The sequence below is a fragment of the Tachysurus vachellii genome, chromosome 6, assembly GCF_030014155.1.
Source record: "Tachysurus vachellii isolate PV-2020 chromosome 6, HZAU_Pvac_v1, whole genome shotgun sequence".
Taxonomy (NCBI): domain Eukaryota; kingdom Metazoa; phylum Chordata; class Actinopteri; order Siluriformes; family Bagridae; genus Tachysurus; species Tachysurus vachellii.
The window spans coordinates 30,074,154-30,097,786 of NC_083465.1; the positions used below are offsets into that span (position 1 = coordinate 30,074,154).

The following is a 23,633-nucleotide window of genomic DNA, read 5'->3' on the forward strand; positions in this document are numbered from 1 at the left end:
CACAAATTATTTAGTGGTAAAGATGATAATACAGATTAAAACATAAAAATGGCTGTAACATGGCTATAATAATCAATAATTCTATATTATATATTTCAATAAATATATTTATTGAAAATTTCAATCTTTTTTTTAATTGGTGTCCATCAGTACTCAGTTTTGGAGAATTAAATTTGCCAATATGATTTACCTGGGTCCTGTTTCAGAAAGGAGGTTAAGTGAAAACTGAGTATGTTAACCATGAACTGAGGGGAAACTCCCTCAGTTTCAGAAGTTCAGGAGTTGTGTTAAACCCGAGAAAGCAGGTCAAGTCAAGCCCGTTTCTGAAAGAGAGCTAACTTGTACCATAGTAACTTACTCTGTGAACCTAACCTGGTCGGGAGCAGGTTTTCTTCGGTAATCCCAGAGTTTCTTTCGGTCTCCTCTCTTTTTTTAAAGAGGATGTGATGTTTAAACACCTCATTCATTGCAAACATTTCAGTTACACAGAGAGCAGCAAAGGGAATAAAATGTCCTTTTATGGACGATCCTGTTGATGAGTAGTCTGTATTAATTTGTAGGGAGTTACATTTACATTGGGAGAGGATTTTGAGGCCCAGAGTGGATGTGAGTAACTCTGAGTATGTTAACCATGAACCATGAATGAGGGTAAACTCCCTTTCTGTTTCAGATGATGATTTTGAGGCCCAGAGTGGATGTTTTGTTACATCCCTCTGCATTTTTATTTGATGCTGTACCGTTTTTCTTTACAGTCAATAAGATCCATAAACTTATCCATCCTTATATCAGAAACATCAGGTATATAGGGTTTTATTTTTTCAAAAGTTTTTTTTAATACGTGTTAAAATTCTCCATATGCTTGCAGACTTTTTTTTGTCTGACGCTGTTGCCATGGTGACTCCTTATATCTGTGCTCCATTGATAATGGCTTATTATAGTTGTTGTGCATGCGGTTAACTCAGTCAGTCAATTTAGAGTTGATAAAACTAACTCTTTTCAGCTGTTCTATAACTGAAAACTCAGAGTTTCCCATCTCAGGGTTTGTCAACTCAGAGTTCAAGTTTAAACTCAGAGTTGGTTGACCCTTTTCTGAAACAGGCCCCAGGAGGAATGGACCAAAACTGTACTACAGTGTAGTACATTACATACATTATTCTAGATATCCTAAAGCTGTGATTGCTAACAAGAGCTTTATATAAAAATGTTGAATGTTGGTAATTAGTGGTGTCTGAATAGTATTTTTCCAATAAAATTTTTCTTAAACATATTATTAATGTTTATGAATAAATACTTTTCATTTAGTTTTACAAAGTTGTTTACATCTGAATTTTGTTACTTTTTTTAACTATTTTAAATCCGGTTGAACGGTGAGGAATATTACATCTCTCACCTAACAATAGGGGTGACTGGTAGAGTCCAGATTAAGAAAACATCTCTTTCTGCACATACAATTACACGGTAACACAAATCCAAACAAAATATTTGGATAACAAACTTCCTAAACTTACTGCCCTTGTGGAGCTTGATTAGGGTTGTTGGCCATCGTACACCTTACGCTGCTCTGAATGAAAACACACACGTACACATGTGTAGATAGATAGATAGATAGATAGATAGATAGATAGATAGATAGATAGATAGATAGATAGATAGATAGATAGATAGATTATTTTGCATTATTGCAAATTCTACATATTACATCAACCCACCCAACACACACAGCTTTAAAATTCTTTTTTTTTAAGTTATGGTGTTTAACACTAATGCTGTGTTAAAAATACACTACTTTGAGCATAACATAAGAAATTACATAGGTAGACAGCAACAGCACTGCACTTTCTGCTGCTCAGAGTTAGCAGCTATACTGTAAAATCACTGATTCTGACATTTTACTATTGAAAGTATGTTAGAATGTAACGTTGACAACCAGCTTTCATGCTAAAAGGGAAAAAATGAGAAAGATCCACAGAGCTTAATTTTTTTTCCTCTTTAATTGAGCACAAAACGTAGCAGCTTGCTAAGAAAATCCTAAAAGATCATTTCTAAGCAAAATATCCAAAGCATTGATTTGCTGGCATAGAAGTAAACAGAGATTATCAGGATAAATGATTTATGTCATTGTTTCATGTTAGATTACTGAATGGTATCTCACACATATCAAAATATAATGTTGATTTGAAACACTTACTTTCTGCTGCTGATGTAATTTAGATTTCTAGATGACGGTATGAGGCGCCGTGTTCTTTATCGATCTGTCACTCACTCACCTTCTTAATTCTCTGGAGTGTAGCTGTGGGCAGGACAGTGGTACTTAAATACATGTGCACTTCCTGCCCAAAGAGGACAAGTGCATGTGAGTGTAGTTTCTTCCACATGTTTCTCAGGGTGTTTTCTGCTTACCAGTCTCCTCTAGTTTGTTCTCTCTCTCTCTCTCTCTCTCTCTCTCTCTCTCTCTTCTCTCTCTCTCTCTCTCTCTCTCTCTCTCTCTCTCTCTTTCTCTTTTCACTTGTACTTTAGAAACCTGTACTTTTAAGGTCCTGTTGAACGTTGAGGAATATTTACATTTACAGCATTTGGCAGAATCCCATATCCAGAATAACAATAAAATCACTTGTCAAAGTCACCATAGCAACAAGGAAAAACTAGAACCAGACACAAATGTAAAGTTTAAGTTTTCAATTCAAGTTTATTTGTTTAGCGCTTTTTACACTTGACATCATCTCAAAGCAGCTTTACAGAACATAAATATAGAACAAAAGTTATTATAAAGAATAATATAAAGATTAATATAATACAAAATACAAGATTAATATTAGATAGATTTAGTTCACAATGTGTATTTACTGTATCCACAATGAGCAAGTCTGAGGTGACTCAGGTGGGGAGGAAAAAACTCCCTTAGATGAAACCTTAGCAAACCTCATCCTCATGTGGGTGACACTAGATGGTGTGATTATAAATAGTGTATACAGTCTGACAAATGGAGTTCACATCTGACCTTTAGTATCACAGAGTCTAACTGGAGCTGGTAGATCTCTAGATGTCTCAGGATTTTCACAAAGTCATAGACTTAATGTGAAACTAAGAACAAGCCATTAGTAACTTTCAGTAAGAAGTGCAATGTTTCTGTGATATGATGTGGCCGGTGAAACTTTACTGAAACTCTTTGAAGATGTTGTATTTAATCATTGCAATTCACTTCTTGCCAATATGCACAAGGCTAACTATTACTACTAAATTATTCAGGTAAAAATGTCTTAGTATTGTTTAATGTTGACAGGGAAACAGACTGGATGCGAAACTTTAATTGATCTTAATCCTGGAACATGTAAAGCTGTCTACCTGTATTAAAAGTAGGCGGTAAGAAGATATTTAAGTATGTGGTAAACAAAGAGAATTATTAGCTCATGAACAGTAAGTTTACACCGTAATCATTTGTTGCAAATACGATTCTTACTTCATTTAGGTTATTTTCAGTAAAGCTATTGGCAGTAGTCGAGGAGGTGGACGGCGCTTTTGGTATATTACAGCAGCTATGGTTAGATGAAGAAGAGAATTCCTACCATCTTACATTCCTTTGGGATTTTGGTTGTGCTAGTGGTGAGACATCACATGACTGATTGAGTTGGTCAACGTGTCGAGGCTAAGGTGTGTAGCGTTTCCACTGAATACACAGTTCCTACAAATTCTCCCTCCTTGTGCTTGGAAGCTGAACATGAGCTAGGCTGTGTACGCTGACTGGATGGACTGATGGCGTTGGCTAGGAGAATGTTCTTCCCTTTTTTCTGCTGTATTTGCCTTTTCTTGTTTATGCTTCTGTTTCTTTCTCTTTCTTTATTCCTCTAGTTGTTGAGTGTTTTGATTGAGTTGGTTATTTGTTTGTATGCCATTTTTTTGTTTTGGTCATTTATGGGAATGTCTTATGAGTTGGTTATTATTTGTTTGTATGTAATCTCTTGTTTAGTGATGTGTTTGTGCGAGGTCCGTAAACCAAGGTTACCTGGGGCCTGTTTCAGAAAGGAGGTTACTGTAAGTGAAAACTCTGAGTATGTTAACCCTGAAATGAGGGAAACTCTGGGTTTTCCGTTTCAGAATGGGAGGTATGTTAAATTTACTACTTACTAATTTGGTCTATTTACTAATTAATAACTTTATAAATCCCAAATCAACCTCAAACACTTCAACAATAAGGAGAGACAAGAAACTGCACTTCTAATGCTTTCAAATAAACAATATACAATTGCATGAATTATCCTTGAATTGAACAGTGTGTAACTAGAGGGAGAAGTTTATAAAAAATATACCTTTTAAAGGTATATTTGTAATTTTATATATATATATATAATTTTATTTTTTTTTAAATACACCTTTTAAAAATTTGATGTTAAATCCACTATTGTTTTATGCAGCAGTGTTGCTTTTCTTTTTTTTTTTTTAAATACGTGTTTATATTCTCCATATGCTTGCATAAGCACTTCCAGTTCTGCTAGTGAGAAATATGCAGACCTCTTTTTGTCTGATGCTGCTGCCATGGTGACTCGTTATATCTGCGCTCCATTGATAATGGAGTTGATAAAACTAACTCATTTCAGCTGTTCTGTAACCGAAAACTTCAAGTTTAAACTCAGAGTTGGTTGAACCTCCTTTCTGAAACAGGCCCCTGGAGGTTATTGTGAGTGTATGGATGTGTGCATGTGTTTCTTTGTAGTTGCAGTGGGTCAGTGGGATTGCAGCCAATTAACCCAGCAATTGCTACTGGAGCTGGAGAAGATAGGTAATGGTTATTGTATGTTGGGTAAATAAGTTGATGTAAGTCAAGAGGGGAATTCCTGCTAACATTTCTTTCTTCTCTCCTCCCTTGGGTTGGATATAGGCAGAGGCTAAGCGAGTGGCTGGCTGACTCTATGCTGGTGGAGTTTCCCATCTCTATATTCTTGCCTTGTGCGCCTACCAAAATGGTAGTTTCCTGCGTGTATTTGGTGTGTCACTGGTTGTGTGCTGTCAGGGATTTGTTCCTCCCTCCTTTTAGAGCAGCCTCTGGCCATCGTGTCCCCTGCTATGAAGTCTGGCTCTAGTCCACTGGCCCCTGTGTGTGTGCAGTTTATGGTTTTGTTCATTTATTTACTATGTTGTTGTGCTTCTAATATTGTGGGACATTAAAAGTGTCAACGATTGTTTATTTCTTTTAAAATCCTGCTGAGTGGGAACAAACTTGTTTTGCCTATTTTGGATTAATTGGTTAATGTATGACCCAAAAGAATAAAATATTTCCTGTTGTGAAATACTGGGGTACCAACATCATTATTGCAGTGTTGTACTTTTCTAATTAGTCTTGCTGGTTCTCGCTCTTGTCACATTCATGAAACAACAAAAACATGAATAGATGATCAAAATATTTAAATAACACATCCACAAAAATACTAGAGGTCCTACAGCACACAGGCTTTTTTTTTTTGAAAAATCACAAATATATGAATGTAAAGAAAAATCCCCCATTTTCCCTTTTTAAACAAGAAAGAGCAAGCACCCCCACCCCGCCACCCAAAACACTAACAAACCCCCATACAAAGACACACACATGCGCATGCACAAACACCCCACATCCCCCTGTTAAAACAACTGAAGAAACGGAAGAAAGGTTATGCATACAGTCCAATTTTTGACCGAATTAGAACTCTAATCAGGTAACACCCGTAGTCTCCTAAAATAAGAAATAACAGGTTGCCACTTGCAAAAAAAGGTGTCAGTAGAACCCCTCAGTGTATAATTCATTTTCTCCAACGTAAGAAGAAACTTACTATTTAAACCACCGAGTATATTTAAACCACCGAGAGATGGAGGGACATCTTATTGCTTTCCAGTGTAGAAGTATACAACGTCTGACCAACAAAGATGAGAAAGCTAAAACATCTTTGTGATACCACCACCAAAAATGATCAAATGGGTATTTAAAAAAGGAAGACTAAATATTAAATATATTATTATTATTAAATATTAAAGACTAAAGACTAAAGATTAACCAGCAAAACCTTGGTCTGTACGTACCTCAACGTACCAGCCACAATGACATATATGCAATTCCTATCTGCAATTATACGGGTAGGTGAAAACCGTATGCTTCTATTTACTAGGATGGCCACCCTTCGTGCCTTAGAATTTAAATTGGAGTGGAAAGTTTGACCCACTCAAGGACAATGAAGCCTATGATGATCTTTGACTCAGAGGTGTGTTACCTGTAAAAATACTATGTCGGCGTGTAGGCGTTTCAGGTGGGTAAAAACCCCAGACCGTTTAATAGGATTACCCATGCCCCTAATATTCCAGCTAAGGAACCGGACAGGTGTACTACTGCCAGCTAAACATGGGTCAGTATTTGTGTCAGCCATTCATTCAAAAGCAACTACACACAAAAATAAATGCATAAATAAATAAATAAATAAATAAAATAAAAAAAATAAATAAAAAAAAAATTGAAAACAGGACCTGTGAAGCCAGGGGGATCCCCATCCCATTCGCACACATCCCGACACTCAAACACACACCCACGCAATACAAAAGTAGAGTAGCACATTTATCTGCGTGGTATCAAAAATGAAACGACACAGAGAACAAACCTATCCTAAGCAAAGAGAAGGCTCCAGCAGATTTAACACAACAGAAAATATACGCAACTATATCTAGTTCACGGCTACTCATCTCCGGTCTACATAAATATATAAACAAAGTTTCTAGAGGAAAATAAATTCCCAAAATAAATTGACCAAGCATTTATGAAACAAACATTACGTTTTCAGGATCACCTACACTTTGATTCCCATAAAAATAACACAATAAAAAAATAAATAAATAAATAAAAATAATTTTTAAAAAAACGAACACCACCACACAAAGTGCGTAAAGTTAAAGACCAGCATCACCACACGGAGTTTGTGAACAGTGAGTGCAGTGAGATGAAAACAAGGAGTAAACATCGCGTCCAACAGCGACAAAAAAAAATAAAATATGTTCACACTTTAAACAGTTTGGATAGTTTTTATATACTTGCTGGCTTTGTCAGGTGAAAGAAAATCTTTGCCCACACCATTGTGTGTAATACGTAGCCGCGCTGGATAAAACAACCCGTACCGCACTCCTTCAATGCCACAGAGCTGCCTCTGCACCTCGTTGAAGGCAGCCCGGGTTTTGCAGTTTTTACCGTATGGTCGGGAAAGATAGAAATGTTCAGGCCCTTAAACTGAATTCGCTGTAATTTTCTGGCACGCCATAAGACATCAAGACATTCGCTATGATAGTGACATTTGGCCACAACGGCTCATGGTCGTTCGCCAGGCTTTGGTACGGGCTGTAGAGTGCAATGGGACTGTCCAGAACCGGCTCCTTTCCCAGACGCAGTGCGTCCCACAACAGCGCGGCAACACTTGCGATATTGGAGCTATTGGGACCCTCAGGAACACGTTCCAATGCATGTAGTCCGGCCTTAAAACCTCGGTGATTTCAGACCTCAAAGAGGACAGCAGCTCTGACTTTAATGAGTCAATATCAGCCTTAGAAGCTGCCTGTGAAACGATGGGCCCTTCACACGGAGGTGAATCGTGCGAAGGCGAGGTCGCAACTGTTGCACCAGGCCGCAGCTGCGACTGAGTCATGCTATGGGTCTTAATAGTTTTACCAGACATCATAATTACCTCTAGATTCAAATATACAAACAACAAGGGTAACCTGAGGGATTGAGAGCAAAAATAAAAGTGAAAAGCTCAAAATAACAAATTATAACACTAATCCACCGGAGCCTCCTAACACCACGTCCTACTCCATGACAAGCTAGCCAGGCTCTCATTTCTATGGAGTCTTACTGTAGGTTTTGTTTCCAAACATAACTTATAAAAATGTGAACATCAAAACAAGCTGTTATCTTACAATTATGTACGTATTCCTGAGTAAATCAAAGATTTAAAACCACTATCTCTCTATAATGTCCTCTGGATATCCAGCAGAGGTGTAAACGTGTCTAATAAACATCACAGCCATGTCCCAATAATGTACAACACACTGGTCTTTATCTGTACTGAAGATATAACGCATGAACAAAGTTTATTTAACTCGGGGTCACGGGTACAATCTTTAAAAAAAAGATACAACACAGTTCTCTTAATATATTTAATCCAGAACAAATCAGAGTTTAGCTACAGCATCGTGTTGCTTTACAGCTTCACATCTCTAAACCCAACACACCTCATAATATATTTAATATGCAGTCGAATTAAAAAGAACAATTATAAATTATAAATACAGGAAGTGATTCAAACTGAAACACTTCCTGTACCAAAACGTTATGAAACTGTATAAAGTATCAGTGTGTTGAGGTTTGATCTGACCTTCAGCAGCTCAGTATTCAGACCTACTGAAATACAACAGCACTTTAATAACAATGTTTCAGTAACTTCTATTTCAGTGCCACTTGATTTAAGTCTCTTTTTGTACCTCAGCACCTGAGGAACATTCATTATTACACTTACACTTGATTATTCAGGTGTGTTTTCTTTATTAGTCCAGTGACATTGTAGTTTTTCAGTATTTCACATTTATTTACATTTTTGGTTTATTAATAAAATAATGATACTAATAAAGTCGTGTATGGAGGTTTTGTGTGACGTCCGCTGAAACACCGAATATTAGCATTTCAGTACTCACCTGTCAGAACATCTCAGTAACTTACACATCAGTGATTTTCAGTATTTGAACAATTTAAAGTCTCTAAAATGTGTAATCTTATAGAAGACCCGTGTTTCAGTATCTGTTGTTAGGTGTTTCAGTGCTTGTCGTTTAGAGCCGGGGTGCAGCCTCCGTTACACTCACGCTCTACAGAGGGACCGATGGAGTCAAAGTCAATAACGATCATCTTCCGCTTCGGATGAAACTGCCTGAAAAACACAACCGCATGAGAGACTTTTAGAAAATTATTCACCAGTAAGTACAAGAAATACTTTAGCCCGTGTTCTTTGTCTGATAACAACTGACCAGACAAACACTGATGGACAGACCTCTTTAGTGTCTGATTCATTCAGATCCTCTTTACATTACAGGTTAGGGCTGGGCGATAAAAATATAACGATATGTATCGCGATAGACACGTGATCGATAGCGATAGAAAATGTGCTCGATAAAACGTTCGATATTTTTTATTCTTCGTCGGAAGGAAACAGAGGTTGCGAAGCAAGTTTGGTTGCATTAACAAAGGCACCCACTCTGGTAACCTAGCAACTTGGGGAGTGACACTCTAACAGCCAATCATGTAACAGTATCATGTTTGGTTGCGCCATATCGTTGTCTCGTGCTGGATTCCTCTTCAGTAACCGGCGACTGATGAGCAGAAAATGAGCCGCAGCGAGCGAGGAAATTGTAAATAAAAGAGGAAAAGTCAGCGTGCCAGTACGGCAGTTTTTTGGATATTATAATTAGGGTTGAAACGATTCCTCGAGTAACTCGATTACAAAAATTATTCGAGGCAAATTCCTCTGCCTCGAAGCCTCTTTTAATTCATTTTAAAGCTCACGTCACGTTCTTGTGCAATTATTTTGTGTGTGTGAGACAACGCGCTTACATCAAAGCGGAAGGAGACGCAAGGAGTAAGCGGTCTTTTGATTTGAGCGCGTGTTATATTGCGGGCTGCAAAATGTAAGGGCGCGATAACAATGTCAAAGAGCAAAGAGAAGAAAAAAAACAGGAGAAAACGACAGAAAATGTCCAAGTTTTGGGACACCATCAGAGCGTCAGAGCTTATGTTATGTATGTTATGTATGTTATGCCTGAGCTGTAGATTTAGAATCTTTTAGTTCTGAAAGTTAGGTTGCATGACTTGAAGGCAGTATTTTTGTATTATTATTACTATTTATTTTAATGTACCTCATCTACCCTCCTCTGTTGTGTAAGTCTCAAACAGTGGCGGAAGGTGGGCTCTGGAATTGCCAGTCTGCTGTGAAAAAAGTTGATTTTATCTCTGCTTTAACTTCCCATTACTCCTTTGATTTTCTTGCGCTAACAGAGACCTGGATATCCCCCACAGAACACTGCTACACCAGCTGCTTTATCCTCTGCCTATGCTTTCTCTCACTCACCACGAGAAACAGGCAGAGGTGGTGGTACAGGTTTACTGCTGCCAAAGAAATGGTGCTTTACACCTCTCCTCTTGTCACATTTAACCATCTCCTCTTTTGAATTCCATGCCATTTCAGTTATCTCTCCAATCAACCTTGTTATCATTGTTGTTTACCGCCCTCCTGGTCCCCTAGGTGACTTCCTAGAAGAAATGGACACACTGCTTAGTGTCTTCCCTTCCGATAGCTCCCCTCTGACGCCGCTTGGTGACTTCAACCTCCCCTCTGACAAGCTACATTCTTCTTCCCTCCTGTCTCTTCTCGACTCATTCACCCTCACACTCAACAGCTACATCCCCACACACAAAGGAGGCAATGTGCTGGACCTGGTTTTCACCCGTCCTTCTCCAGCTAAATACGTGACTGCTACCCCACTACACGTCTCTGATCACCACCTGGTATCATTCACCATTTTACATTTACATTTACATTTACAGCATTTGGCAGACGCCCTTATCCAGAGCGACGTACATAAGTGCTTAAATCTCTAACATTGAATACATTAATGCTGGATCACTAAGTTACATACTTAAGATACCATGAGTTTAAAACATTTGTTCAAAGTTACAATGAAAGTGTCAAAGGTGTGTTTTTTTTTTTTTTTTTTTTTTTTTTAAATGCAAAAGATAATGAAAGAAGTGCTAGTTGAAGTGTTTCCTGAATAAGTAGGTCTTCAACCGCCGCTTGAAAATAGCCAGTGACTCAGCTGTCCGGACCTCTAGGGGAAGTTCGTTCCACCACCTTGGTGCCAGTACAGAGAAGAGTCTTGTACTATACTTGCCTCTTACCCTGAGAGATGGTGGAACCAGTCTAGCAGTGCTGGTAGATCGGAGGGTGCGGGGTGCAGTGCGAGGAGTGATGAGGGCTTTGAGGTAAGAGGGAGCTGGTCCATTTTTGGCTTTGTAGGCCAGCATCAGTGTTTTGAATCTGATGCGTGCAGCTACCGGAAGCCAGTGGAGGGATCGCAGCAGCGGGGTGGTATGAGAGAACTTTGGCAGGTTGAAAACAAGCCGGGCAGCTGCATTTTGGATCATTTGCAGAGGACGGATTGCGTTCATAGGTAGACCTGCCAGCAGTGCATTGCAGTAATCCAGTCTAGAAATGACAAGAGACTGAACAAGTACCTGAGCAGCCTGTGTGGACAGAAATGGTCGAATCCTTCTAATGTTGTAGAGAAGAAACCGACATGAGCGAGTCACATTAGCAACATGAGAGGAAAAGGACAGTTGATTGTCCATGGTTACCCCAAGGTTGCGAGCTGTGGCTGAAGGGGAGATCAGATCGTTGTGCAAGGATATAGCAAGATCATGACCTGGGGATGAATCACCTGGGATGAAGAGCAGCTCAGTTTTGCTAGGATTAAGCTTTAACTGATGAGCAGTCATCCATGATGAAATTTCTGCCAGACATGCAGAGATCCGGTCAGAAGCTGTGGCATCTGCGGGTGGGAAAGAGAAGATAAGTTGTGTATCATCAGCATAGCAGTGGTAAGAGAACCCATGTGAGGAAATAACTTCACCAAGAGAGTGAGTATACAGGGAGAAAAGAAGAGGACCAAGTACTGAGCCTTGTGGGACGCCAGTGGAGAGTCTGCGTGGAGCAGATGTCACTCCCCTCCATGTTACCTGATATGAGCGTCCTTCCAGGTAGGAAGCGAACCATTCCCAAGCTGATCCGCATATCCCAAGACTCCTGAGGGTGGCTAAGAGAGTCTTATGGTTGACCGTATCAAACGCTGCTGAAAGGTCAAGGAGGATAAGGACAGATGAGAGATTGGCTGATCTAGCAGCATGTAGTTTCTCAGAGACATCTAAAAGGGCTGTCTCTGTGGAATGAGCTGCTTTAAAGCCAGACTGGTTGGGGTCTTGGAGGTTGTTCTGTGAGAGATAGACAGACAGTTGATTAAAGACAATGCGTTCAAGAATTTTTGAAAGAAACGAGAGAAGTGATACCGGTCTGTAGTTACTGATGTCTGATGGATCCAGAGCAGGTTTCTTCAGGATGGGAATAACCCTTGCTCTCTTGAAGGTAGTTGGTACCTGACCAGATGCTATGGATCTATTGGTGATAGTTGTAATGAAGGGCAGAAGGTCTTGCGAGATGGTCTGCAGCAAAGTGGAAGGGAGTGGATCCAATGGGCAGGTGGTAGGATTGCAAGACTGGATGAGTTTTAGAATCTCTTCTGCTGTTACAGTTGAGAAATGTGACAACAAAGGTGTAGGGGAGTCCATACTCTGAGATGTAAGTGCAGTCGGGGCTGAAGTGAAGGTCCGGCAGATTACCTCAATCTTCTCCTGGTAGAAAGAAGCAAAGTCTTCTGCAGTCAGGGAGGATGAAGAAGGTGGAGCCGGGGGGTTGAGCAGAGAAGAGATGATGTTGTGGAATTTCCGAGGGTCATGTGAGGAAGCTTCAAGCTTTTCCTTGTAGAAGGAAGTCTTGGCAGAAGTCACATCTGAGGAGAACTTGGCCATGAGTGTTCGGTAAGAATCAAGATCTGCATCAAGTTGTGATTTCTTCCACTTTCTCTCTGATGATCTTAGCTCTCTTCGATTGTTGCGCAGCACATCTGAAAGCCAAGGAGCAGAACAAGAAGTTTTCTTGGGTTTAGTGGACATAGGGCAGAGGAAGTCCATAGTTGAGGAAAGAGATGAGAGGAAAGTATCTGTGGCCGAGTCCAAGGGCAGTGAGGAAAAAGACTCAGGATCAGGAAGGGAAGAAAGAGTGCCAGAAGCTATAGAAGAAGGGGAGACAGAGTAAAGGTTGCGGCGGGTTAGAGCGAGGGGGTGAGAGGTAGTTTTAGGTAGGGTAGGGAGAGTGATGGTAAAGGATACCAGGTGATGATCAGAGACGTGTAGTGGGGTAGCAGTCACGTCTGTAGCTGGAGAAGGACGGGTGAAAACCAGGTCCAGCACATTGCCTCCTTTGTGTGTGGGGATGTAGCTGTTGAGTGTGAGTGTGAATGAGTCAAGAAGAGACAGGAGGGAAGAAGAATGTAGCTTGTCAGAGGGGAGGTTGAAGTCACCAAGCACTGTCAGGGGGGAGCTATCAGAAGGGAAAGCACTAAGCAGTGTGTCCATTTCTTCCAAGAAGTCACCTAGGGGACCAGGAGGGCGGTAAACAACAATGATAACAAGGTTAATTGGAGAGGTAACTGAAATGGCATGGAATTCAAAAGAGGAGATGGTTAAATGAGACAAGAGGAGAGGTGTAAAGCACCATTTCTTTGACAGCAATAAACCTGTACCACCACCCCTGCCTGTTTCTCGTGGTGAGTGAGAGAAAGCATAGGCAGAGGATAAAGCAGCTGGTGTAGCAGTGTTCTGTGGGGATATCCAGGTCTCTGTTAGTGCAAGAAAATCAAAGGAGTAATGGGAAGTTAAAGCAGAGATAAAATCAGCTTTTTTCACAGCAGACTGGCAATTCCAGAGCCCACCTACCACCACTGTTTGAGACTTACACAACAGAGGAGGGTAGATGAGGTTACTGGGATTGTGACCTCTGCTCTGTGGACGAGAGTGTCTGCGAGTGTAGGAATTGAGTACAGAGATGGGTTTAAGGCACATATTTGCAGTCAAGAGTGAGAATTAAGGTATGGTAGAATATAGCAAAACAGTATTAGACACAAAGTTTACAATGAGAGAGAGAGAGATACTTACAAACCGCTACAGACGCTAGCGTCTGTAGCGGAGAACCTTCAATTTAAATAGGTAAGCCCTGCCCCCAATTCACACCTTAAGGTAGACTGAAACTACTCCTGATTAATCAGCTGAGAGAACAACAAGGACCAACACTATAAAAATCAACAATGGTATAGAATATAACAATTCAAATCACACTACTCTAGAACAAAGTGAGTTAAGCAGATAGTATACAAAAGTCAGGAACCTACTTTACCAGAAGACAATATATTCAAATGAAGAGAGTTAAAGCACACTGAAGAGTAGGCTGGTTCACCTTCAATTTAAATAGGTAAGCCCTGCCCCCAATTCACACCTTAAGGTAGACTGAAACTACTCCTGATTAATCAGCTGAGAGAACAACAAGGACCAACACTATAAAAATCAACAATGGTATAGAATATAACAATTCAAATCACACTACTCTAGAACAAAGTGAGTTAAGCAGATAGTATACAAAAGTCAGGAACCTACTTTACCAGAAGACAATATATTCAAATGAAGAGAGTTAAAGCACATCTCACACATAAAGCACCATCACTCTCCCTATCCTACCTAAAACTACCTCTCACCCCCTCGCTCTTACCCACCACAACCTTGACTCTGTCTCCCCTTCTTCTGTAGCTTCTGTCACTCTTTCTTCCCTTCCGGATCCTGAGTCTTTTTCCTCACTACCCTTGGACTCGGCCACAGACACTTTCCTCTCTTCTCTTTCCTCAACTATGGACTTTCTCTGCCCTATGTTCACTAAACCCAAGAAAACCTCTTGTTCTGCTCCATGGCTTTCAGATGTGCTGCGCAACAATCGAGATCATCAGAGAGAAAGTGGATAAATCACAACTTTGATGAAGATCTTGATTCTTACCGAACACTTCTTGCCAGGTTGTCCTCAGATGTGACCTCTGCCAAGACTTCCTTCTACAAGGAAAAGCTTGAAGCTTCCTCATATGACCCTCGGAAATTCCACATCATCTCTTCTCTGCTCAACCCCCCGGCTCCACCTTCTTCATCCTCCCTGACTGCAGAAGACTTTGCTTCTTTCTACCAGGAGAAGATTGAGGAAATCTGCCGGACCTTCACTTCAGCCCCGACTGCACTTACATCTCAGAGTATAGATTCCCCTACACCTTTGTTGTCGCATTTCTCATCTGTAGCAGCAGAAGAGATTTTACAGCTCATCCAGTCTTGCAATCCTACCACCTGCCCATTGGATCCACTATGCTTCCACTATGCTCCAGACCATCTCGCAAGACCTTCTGCCCTTCATTTCCACTACTGTCAATAGATCCATAGCATCTGGTCAGGTACCAACTACTTTCAAGAGAGCAAGGGTTATTCCCATCCTAAAGAAACCCGCTCTGGATCCATCAGACATCAGTAACTACAGACGTAGTTATCACTTCTCTCGTTTCTTTCAAAAATTCTTGAACGCATTGTCTATAATCAACTGTCTGTCTATCTCTCACAGAACAACCTCCAAGATCCCAACAGTCTGACTTTAAAGCAGCTCATTCCACAGAGACAGCCCTTTTGGATGTCTCTGAGAAACTACATGCTGCTAGATCAGCCAAACTGTCATCCGTCCTTATCCTCTTTGACCTTTCAGCAGCATTTGATACGGTCAACCACGAGACTCTCTTATCCACCCTCAGGAGTCTTGGGATTTGTGGATCAGCTTGGGAACGGTTTGCTTCCTACCTGTAAGGACGCTCATATCAGGTAACATGGAAGGGAGTGACATCTGCTCTACACAGACTCTCCACTGGCGTCCCACAGGGCTCAGTACTTGGTCCTCTTCTTTTCTCCCTGTATACTCACTCTCTTGGTGAAGTTATTTCTTCACATGGGTTCTCTTACCACTGCTATGCTGATGATACACAACTTATCTTCTCTTTCCCACCCTCAGATACCACAGCTTCTGACCGGATCTCAGCATGTCTGGGAAAATTATCATCATGGATGACTGCTCATCAGTTAAAGCTCAATCCTAGCAAAACTGAACTGCTGTTCATCCCAGGTGATTCATCCCCAGGTCATGACCTTGCTATATCCTTGCACAACGATCTGATCTCCCCTTCAGCCACAGCTCACAACCTTGGGGTAACCATGGACAATCAACTGTCCTTTTCCTCTCATGTTGCTAATGTGACTCGCTCATGTCGGTTTCTTCTCTACAACATTAGAAGGATTCGGCCATTTTTGTCCACACAGGCTGCTCAGGTACTTGTTCAGTCTCTTGTCATTTCTAGACTGGATTACTGTAACACACTGCTGGCAGGTCTACATATGAACGCAATCCGTCCTCTGCAAATGATCCAAAATGCAGCTGCACGGCTTGTTTTCAACCTGCCAAAGTTCTCCACACCACCACACTGCTGCGATCCCTCCACTGGCTTCTGGTAGCTGAACACATCAGATACAAAACACTGATGCTGGCCTACAAAGCCACAAACAGACCATCTCCCTCTTACCTCAAAGCCCTCATCACTCCTCACACTGCACCCCACACCCTCCGATCTACAGCACTGCTCGACTGGTCCCACCATCTCTCAGGGTAAGAGGTAAGTTTACTACAAGACTCTTCTCTGTTCTGGCACCAAGGTGGTGGAATGAACTTCCCCTAGAGGTCCGGACAGCTGAGTCACTGGATATTTTCAAGCGGCGGTTGAAGACCTACTTATTCAGGAAACACTTCAACTAGCACTTCTTTCATCTTTTGCATTTAAAAAAAAAAAAAAAAAAAAAAACCTTTGACACTTTTTTATTGTAACTTTGAACAAATGTTTTAAACTCATGGTATCTTAAGTATGTAACTTAGTGAACCAGCATTAATGTATCCAATGTTAGAGATTTAAGCTCTTATGTACGTCGCTCTGGATAAGGGCGTCTGTCACATGGTGTAAATGTAAACTTCCTAGCACTAAACTTGCACTAAATTCTCAGGTTTCTCTGTTTATATTTAACACTTTGAACTATTTTATTACACTTTATTAAGCATTTCTCACATTTCCTTTCATTTTGCACCTTAAATGTTAAGAGATAATTGTTAAGTGTTCATTGTGACTTTAGACTTGTTTACATTATAATTATGTGAGTTTTCCTGCTTGTTGACATTTTTGCCTTAATAACTGAAGGGATTATGATCAGATTTAGTTTAGTTTGAAATAAAAAGGTTTAAATGTAATATAATTTTCTTCTTGTTCTTATTTTAAATGGGCCATAAAAAAGTTGAATAATTATCGATATCGACCGACATGAAACACTGATATCATGATACAGTTTTCGGCCATATCGCCCAGCCCTATTACAGATATATTTAGTTTACAACCCCAGGGTCATCAGGAGGGCCCATAACGTCATCAGGAACAACACACACCCACAACACAACCTTCTGCTGTCTGGGAGACGCTAGAGGAGACGGAGTGTAACATCAAGGACAAAAAGACTCGCAAACAGTTTCTGTTCACAGGCCATTAGACTCCTGAACAACACTTAACACCACAACTCACACCCCATAACCCCCACAACACACTGAGCACATTACTCTGTTTATACTGTAGTTTTCCACATATTTATTTTTATTCTTTTTGTAAGGGAGACGTACAAAGTAAGAATTTCACTGTGGTCTAAATCATTGTGTTTCACTGTGCACATGACAACAAACCACTCGAATCATAAGGTGACTTTTTTTAAATAATATTTTTGATTATTTGTCGTAGCGCAGTCTGATGTTAAAATGTATAACGTCACCTCACCACAGATTAGAGTCACTGCCATTTCCGAGGCTGCACACAAGCCACGTAACCAAATCAGACTCCATTCTCTGCTCACAAGCAGGGATATAAATAAAGTGTTACTGAGCTCCCCTGAGCCCAGGGTCACCTGTATGGGATACGCGCCAAATCCAGCAGCCTTCTGGAAGCTTCCATCTCTGGGGTGCAGTGGTATTTATCTGACAAATAAACCACATCTTTTATACCTGTAGTGAACATACAGAAGCAATACTGGAGATTAGAGGCAGGCGGACAGGCAGACAGAGACAGGTGGACAAAGAGGGGCAGGCAGACAGAGTCAGGCGGACAGACAGACAGAGACAGGCAGACAGACAGACAGACAGACAGACAGGCAGGGGGACAGGCGAACAGAGACAGACAGGGACAGGTGGACAGAGACAGACAGGGACAGGTGGACAGACAGGCAGTCAAGCATTGATTAATAAACCTATTAATATACCTGTAGTGAACATACAGAAGCAATACTGGAGATTAGAGACAGGCGGGCAGAGACAAAGACAGACAGGCAGACAGGGACAGACACAGGCGGACAGACAGGGGACAGGGACAAACAGGGACAGGTGGACAGACAGAGGCAGGTGGACAGGGACAGAGACAGGCGGACAGACAGGGGACAGGGACAAACAGGGACAGGTGGACAGACAGACAGGTAGTCAAGCAATCTTTAACACTTCTAAACATTATGTGTTTTTTTTTTTTTTTAAAAAACAACCTCTTTTTACAAAAAATAATGAATTAACAATGTAGTGCATTATATACAGAATGCACACTGGTCAGTGTTTGTGTATTTGTCCTGTAGTGTTTTGTTGTGTCTGTCTCACACTATTGCACCTAGTTTACACATATTTTAGTTTACACAATGCACTTAGTATATCTATGGCAGCTTACTTTAAATCTAAAGTGCAGGATTAATCCTGCACTTTATGACTATATCAGCAATGAGAAAACTCATCTATTTTATATGAAATAGTCAGATTTCCTCATGGACCAGGTGAGTGGGCGTGGCTTAACAGATCACAGCAAGATGAGTGGGCGTGGCTTAACAGATCACAGAGAGATGGATGGGCAGGGGAAGGCAGGTTATAGTTTAATAAATCAGGTAGGTGTGTGTGTGTGTGTGTTCTCACCTGATTGTATGATGAGTTTAGCACACTCATTACAAGGAAACAGAGCAACGTAAATGGTGCAGCCTTTTACATCTGCAGAGTTTTTATTCATGATGGCATTCATTTCAGCATGGCACACTGTAACACACACACACACACACCCCTATATAAATATATACACATACATAAAACCTACAGAAACATACATTACAGAAATAGAACATACAATAAAGGTTTTATTCTCTCTGATATTAACAGAAGATAAAATCATTGGTGCTTTATTGGGCTGCGTCCCAAATCACACAGCCTTACAAAGTAGTAATATCAGACGGTCGGTTTGGGACGCAGCCAAAAGGGAAAAAAATAATCTAACATCTGATAGCTTTAATATAATACATCATGTAAGATACAGAGATTCGTAAATCTGCACACACACACACACACACACACACACCCACAGATGAGTGTAAGTGTGTTGGAGTGTGAGCAGATGTTTGCTCTCAGCATAAACAGCAGCACAGGAAGTCTCAGGCTAATCACACTCGTTACCAGCATTAATTACTGACTGAAGAGCTTCATTAGTGACACTATGCTGAGGACCGGGAACAATCCAGCGTTTTACAATCCAGCTTTCAGGCGTGAACAAAAACTATTCTGCCGAAAAACTGACTGAGTTACGTGCAAAACCAAAGAGAGTTTTATTCATCATAAATGTATGTTCTAGTACTGATGGGTCCTGGAGTGTGATTGGTCAGGAGATGTGGACTAGCGGCTCTGACAGTAAGGACAGAGAAGTTTACACTTTACTGCATTTTACTTGTATTATGAGACCACAATAAACATTGATTTAGCAGTAACTGTATGTAGTCTTCATCACACCACACCACTGATGATGATGGTGAGCTAATCGCTGCACCACAACATTCCTGACAAGTAAAACATTTCTTTTTAAAACATATTTGTTTAGTTTATTTGGAGCTTCTCTTAAGACCATTTTATTTGTAACGTATGCTCATAATTCTGACATTAAAGGGTCTAAATGTTCTTTAGATTAAAGTTGCACAGCAACATGCAGAAAATTAACTTGTCCTTTGTCGCCATCTAGCGGATCATAAAAACACTGCAGCATTAACATTAAACATTTCATATACGGATTGTGTGCAGGGTTGCAATTCTTCTTATTATTAAAGTGAATGCAGAACACAGTTGGCTTTAAACTCTAGCAGTCTGCAGTGATGTGGGGAAACTGACCATAGGGATATTTAGTGTCCAGTCTGTCATCAGCAGAGCGAGCCCAGGGCAAGAGGTCGTCATCACAGCCATTAGGCATCCCATTATAGCCGATGCCCACAATCTTATTCTCCTGACTTACAATACACGCTCCCACCTACAGAGAGAGAGAGCACTTTTGTGAATTTTATAAAAATAAACAAATAAAACAAAAAAAAGGAAAAAAAGGAAAATAAAATTTAAATAATAGAGAAATATAGAATCAATCAGAAAGCACGAAAAAAAAATCTCAGTAACAGAAATGAAAAAAAGAAAAAATATATATTGAAAACAGGTGAATTAAGTCAGAGCAAGAGTGAAAACCCTGGAGATTCGAACTTGTCCTGGAGTAAAGTCAGACTCTGTGTGTGTGTCTGTGTGCGTGTGTCTGTCTGTCTGCCTGCCTGCCTGTGTGTCTGTGTGCGTGTCTGTCTGTGTGCGTGTCTGTCTGTGTGCGTGTGCGTGTCTGTCTGTGTGCGTGTGCGTGTCTGTCTGTGTGCGTGTGCGTGTCTGTCTGTGTGCGTGTGCGTGTCTGTCTGTGTGCGTGTGCGTCTGTGTGCCTGCCTGTGTGCGTGTGCGTCTGTCTGTGTGCGTGTGCGTGTCTGTGTGCGTGTGCGTGTCTGTGTGCGTGTCTGTGTGCGTGTCTGTGTGCGTGTCTGTGTGCGTGTCTGTGTGCGTGTCTGTGTGCGTGTGCATCTGTCTGTGTGCGTGTGCGTCTGCCTGTGTGCGTGTGTGTGTCTGTCTGTGTGCGTGTGCGTCTGTCTGTGTGCGTGTGCGTCTGTCTGCGTGTGCGTCTGTCTGTGTGCGTGTGCGTCTGTCTGTGTGCGTGTGCGTCTGTCTGTGTGCGTGTGCGTCTGTCTGTGTGCGTCTGTCTGTGTGCGTCTGTCTGTGTGCGTGTCTGTGTGCGTGTCTGTGTGCGTGTGCGTGTGCGTGTCTGTGTGCGTGTGCGTGTCTGTGTGCGTGTGCGTGTGCGTGTCTGTGTGCGTGTCTGTGTGCGTGTCTGTGTCTGTGTGTGCGTGTGTATCTGTCTGTGTGCGTGTGCGTCTGTCTGTGTGCGTCTGTCTGTGTGCGTGTGTGTGCGTCTGTCTGTGTGCGTGTGTGTGCGTGTCTGTGTGCGTGTGCGTGTCTGTGTGCGTGTGCGTGTCTGTGTGCGTGTGCGTGTCTGTGTGCGTGTGCGTGTCTGTGTGCGTGTGCGTGTCTGTGTGCGTGTGCGTGTGCGTGTCTGTGTGCGTGTCTGTGTGCGTGTGCGTGTCTGTGTGCGTGTGCGTGTCTGTGTGCGTGTCCGTGTGCGTGTCCGTGTGCGTGTCCGTGTGCGTGTCCGTGTGCGTCTGTGTGCGTGTGCGTGTCTGTGTGCGTGTGCGTGTGCGTGTGCGTGTCTGTGTGCGTGTCTGTGTGCGTGTCTGTGTGCGTGTCTGTGTCTCTGTGTGCGTGTGTATCTGTCTGTGTGTGCGTGTGCGTCTGTCTGTGTGCGTGTGTGCGTCTGTCTGTGTGCGTGTGTGCGTCTGTCTGTGTGCGTGTGTGTGTCTGTCTGTGTGCGTGTGTGTCTGTCTGTGTGCGTGTGTGTCTGTCTGTGTGCGTGTGTGTCTGTCTGTCTGTGTGCGTGTGTGTGTCTGTCTGTGTGCGTGTGTGTGTCTGTCTGTGTGCGTGTCTGTGTGCGTGTCTGTGTCTGTGTGCGTGTGCGTGTCTGTGTGCGTGTCTGTGTCTGTGTGCGTGTCTGTGTCTGTGTGCGTGTGCGTGTCTGTGTGCGTGTCTGTGTGCGTGTCTGTGTGCGTGTCTGTGTGCGTGTCTGTGTGCGTGTCTGTGTGTGCGTGTGCGTCTGTCTGTGTGCGTGTCTGTCTGTGTGCGTGTGTGTGTCTGTCTGTGTGCGTGTGTGTGTCTGTCTGTGTGCGTGTGTGTGTCTGTCTGTGTGCGTGTGTGTGTCTGTCTGTGTGCGTGTGTGTGTCTGTCTGTGTGCGTGTCTGTCTGTGTGCGTGTCTGTCTGTGTGCGTGTGTGTGTCTGTCTGTGTGCGCGTCTGTCTGTGTGCGTGTGTGCGTGTCTGTCTGTGTGCGTGTGTCTGTCTGTGTGCGTGTGTGCGTGTCTGTCTGTGTGCGTGTCTGTGTGCGTGTCTGCCTGCCTGTGTGTGTGTGTGTTCTCATTTCTTACTTTGTCGGGTCCGGTGTCCAGTGTTTACATGCTGTTTTGCACACTTTTTTGCTCTTTTGCACAAACTGTACAATATTTCAGTCATTTGCTGTTTTTGCACAATTCTATATATTATCTCAAGGACCTGCTGCTAAGAAACTGTTTATTCTGATGTTACTGCATGAAATAGTGTGAACATTCAGTATTCACACACAGTATTTACACCGGTCGGTCGGCGCTGTCTCTGTTTACTGTTTATTGTATTTTTTGTACTTTTTGTATTGTCTTGTAACTTTTTGTCTGCACTGTCTTTGTCTTGCACTGTCTTTTGTCCTGCACTGTCTTGTTTGTCTTGTCCTGCACTGTTTGCACCAAGTTACACAGTTGCACTTTATGTGGCTAAGACTACTCACAAGTCCTTATAGCTCTGTCTATGTATTATGTAGCACCACAATCCTGGAGAAATCCTGGTTGTCTCCAGTTTCACTGTGTACTGTAACAGGCATTTGAGAAGGTTCTAAGTGATGAATGAAGAATTGCTGCAGAACCTGAAGCCCTTGGAAGCAGAGACGGTAAAATATTTCGTTAACTACCGCATTGCTTCCCACAGGAGAAAATTATAATGAAAGATTGTTAAGTTTTGTCTTTAATGTGTATAATGTTAATGGTGTTTATTATTTTGTATGAGTGTTTTTGTAGATTTCTCATTGTTGTGTATAACAAGCTGTGTATAACAACGGGTACACACAATGTTCTGGACCTGAATTTATGTGATCCTTACATTTATTATTTGGTCAGGTCCTGTGATCAGGATCACACCAGTGAAAGCTCGTAGGTTTTGTCAAAGCACACTGTGATAATGGTGTTTTTCTATTATTTTGTATTAGTATAGTTTTCACAGGGTTGATCTGAAAGCTGTATATTTTATTTACTTTTTTTTGTACTGAAACTGCGTTCTAATGTTCTAATTTATGTGGAACTGCCCTTTTTCAAATATAAATACATGCTTCTTGAGGACAAAACCTGTTAAGAGACTGTTTTATGCCATGTTCGATGTAAAATATTACTTTTGGTTAACCTGGCAAAGCCTGATTTTAACGCAGTATGGTGTTTGAGAAGTTTGATTTAGAAATTCACCATGAATTTGGCCCGGGGTCATTATCACCGTGTTCATACCCTGTCTAGTTATTGATGACAATCAGGTATGTTGGTTGGTGTAAAATAAATGGATATGGGATGTAGAGGATGATTTAATCAAGTCCAAACAAAGAAACTCTTAATATCTCCAGATAATTTTTTTGGTCCTTGCTAAGCTATAAAAACTTGTAATGTGTGTGTGTGTGTGTGTGTGTGTGTGTGTGTGTGTGTGTGTGTGTGTGTGAGAGAGAAAGTGGACCTCACAAGGGTACCACACTAGAAACCGGGCCCCACAAGCGGCCAAAATCCTTTTTTGAAAAAATGTTAAAGTTTTATTAAATTGAAGTGATATTTGTTATTAGGATTTTTATTTG

The 23,633-nt window shown here is 41.6% G+C and overlaps 2 protein-coding genes across 2 annotated transcripts in view; both read right to left on the minus strand.

The window, feature by feature from the left end:
* Positions 1–2,233, minus strand: part of LOC132847760 (deoxycytidylate deaminase-like) — a 32,987-nt gene extending 30,754 nt beyond the window's left edge. Inside the window, exons 1-2 of the mRNA XM_060873298.1 lie at positions 2,189–2,233; positions 1,509–1,561 (exon numbers count right to left, since the gene is read on the minus strand). Of these exons, the coding sequence (XP_060729281.1) occupies positions 1,509–1,543 (35 nt within the window). The 5' untranslated portion in view covers positions 1,544–1,561; positions 2,189–2,233. The remainder of the gene's footprint in view (positions 1–1,508; positions 1,562–2,188) is intronic.
* A 5,841-nt stretch (positions 2,234–8,074) lies between these two features.
* dctd (dCMP deaminase) overlaps positions 8,075–23,633 on the minus strand; it is a 29,543-nt gene continuing 13,984 nt past the window's right edge. Inside the window, exons 3-6 of the mRNA XM_060873223.1 lie at positions 19,983–20,118; positions 18,753–18,869; positions 17,714–17,810; positions 8,075–8,921 (exon numbers count right to left, since the gene is read on the minus strand). Coding sequence (XP_060729206.1) covers positions 8,810–8,921; positions 17,714–17,810; positions 18,753–18,869; positions 19,983–20,118 — 462 coding nt within the window. The 3' untranslated portion in view covers positions 8,075–8,809. The remainder of the gene's footprint in view (positions 8,922–17,713; positions 17,811–18,752; positions 18,870–19,982; positions 20,119–23,633) is intronic.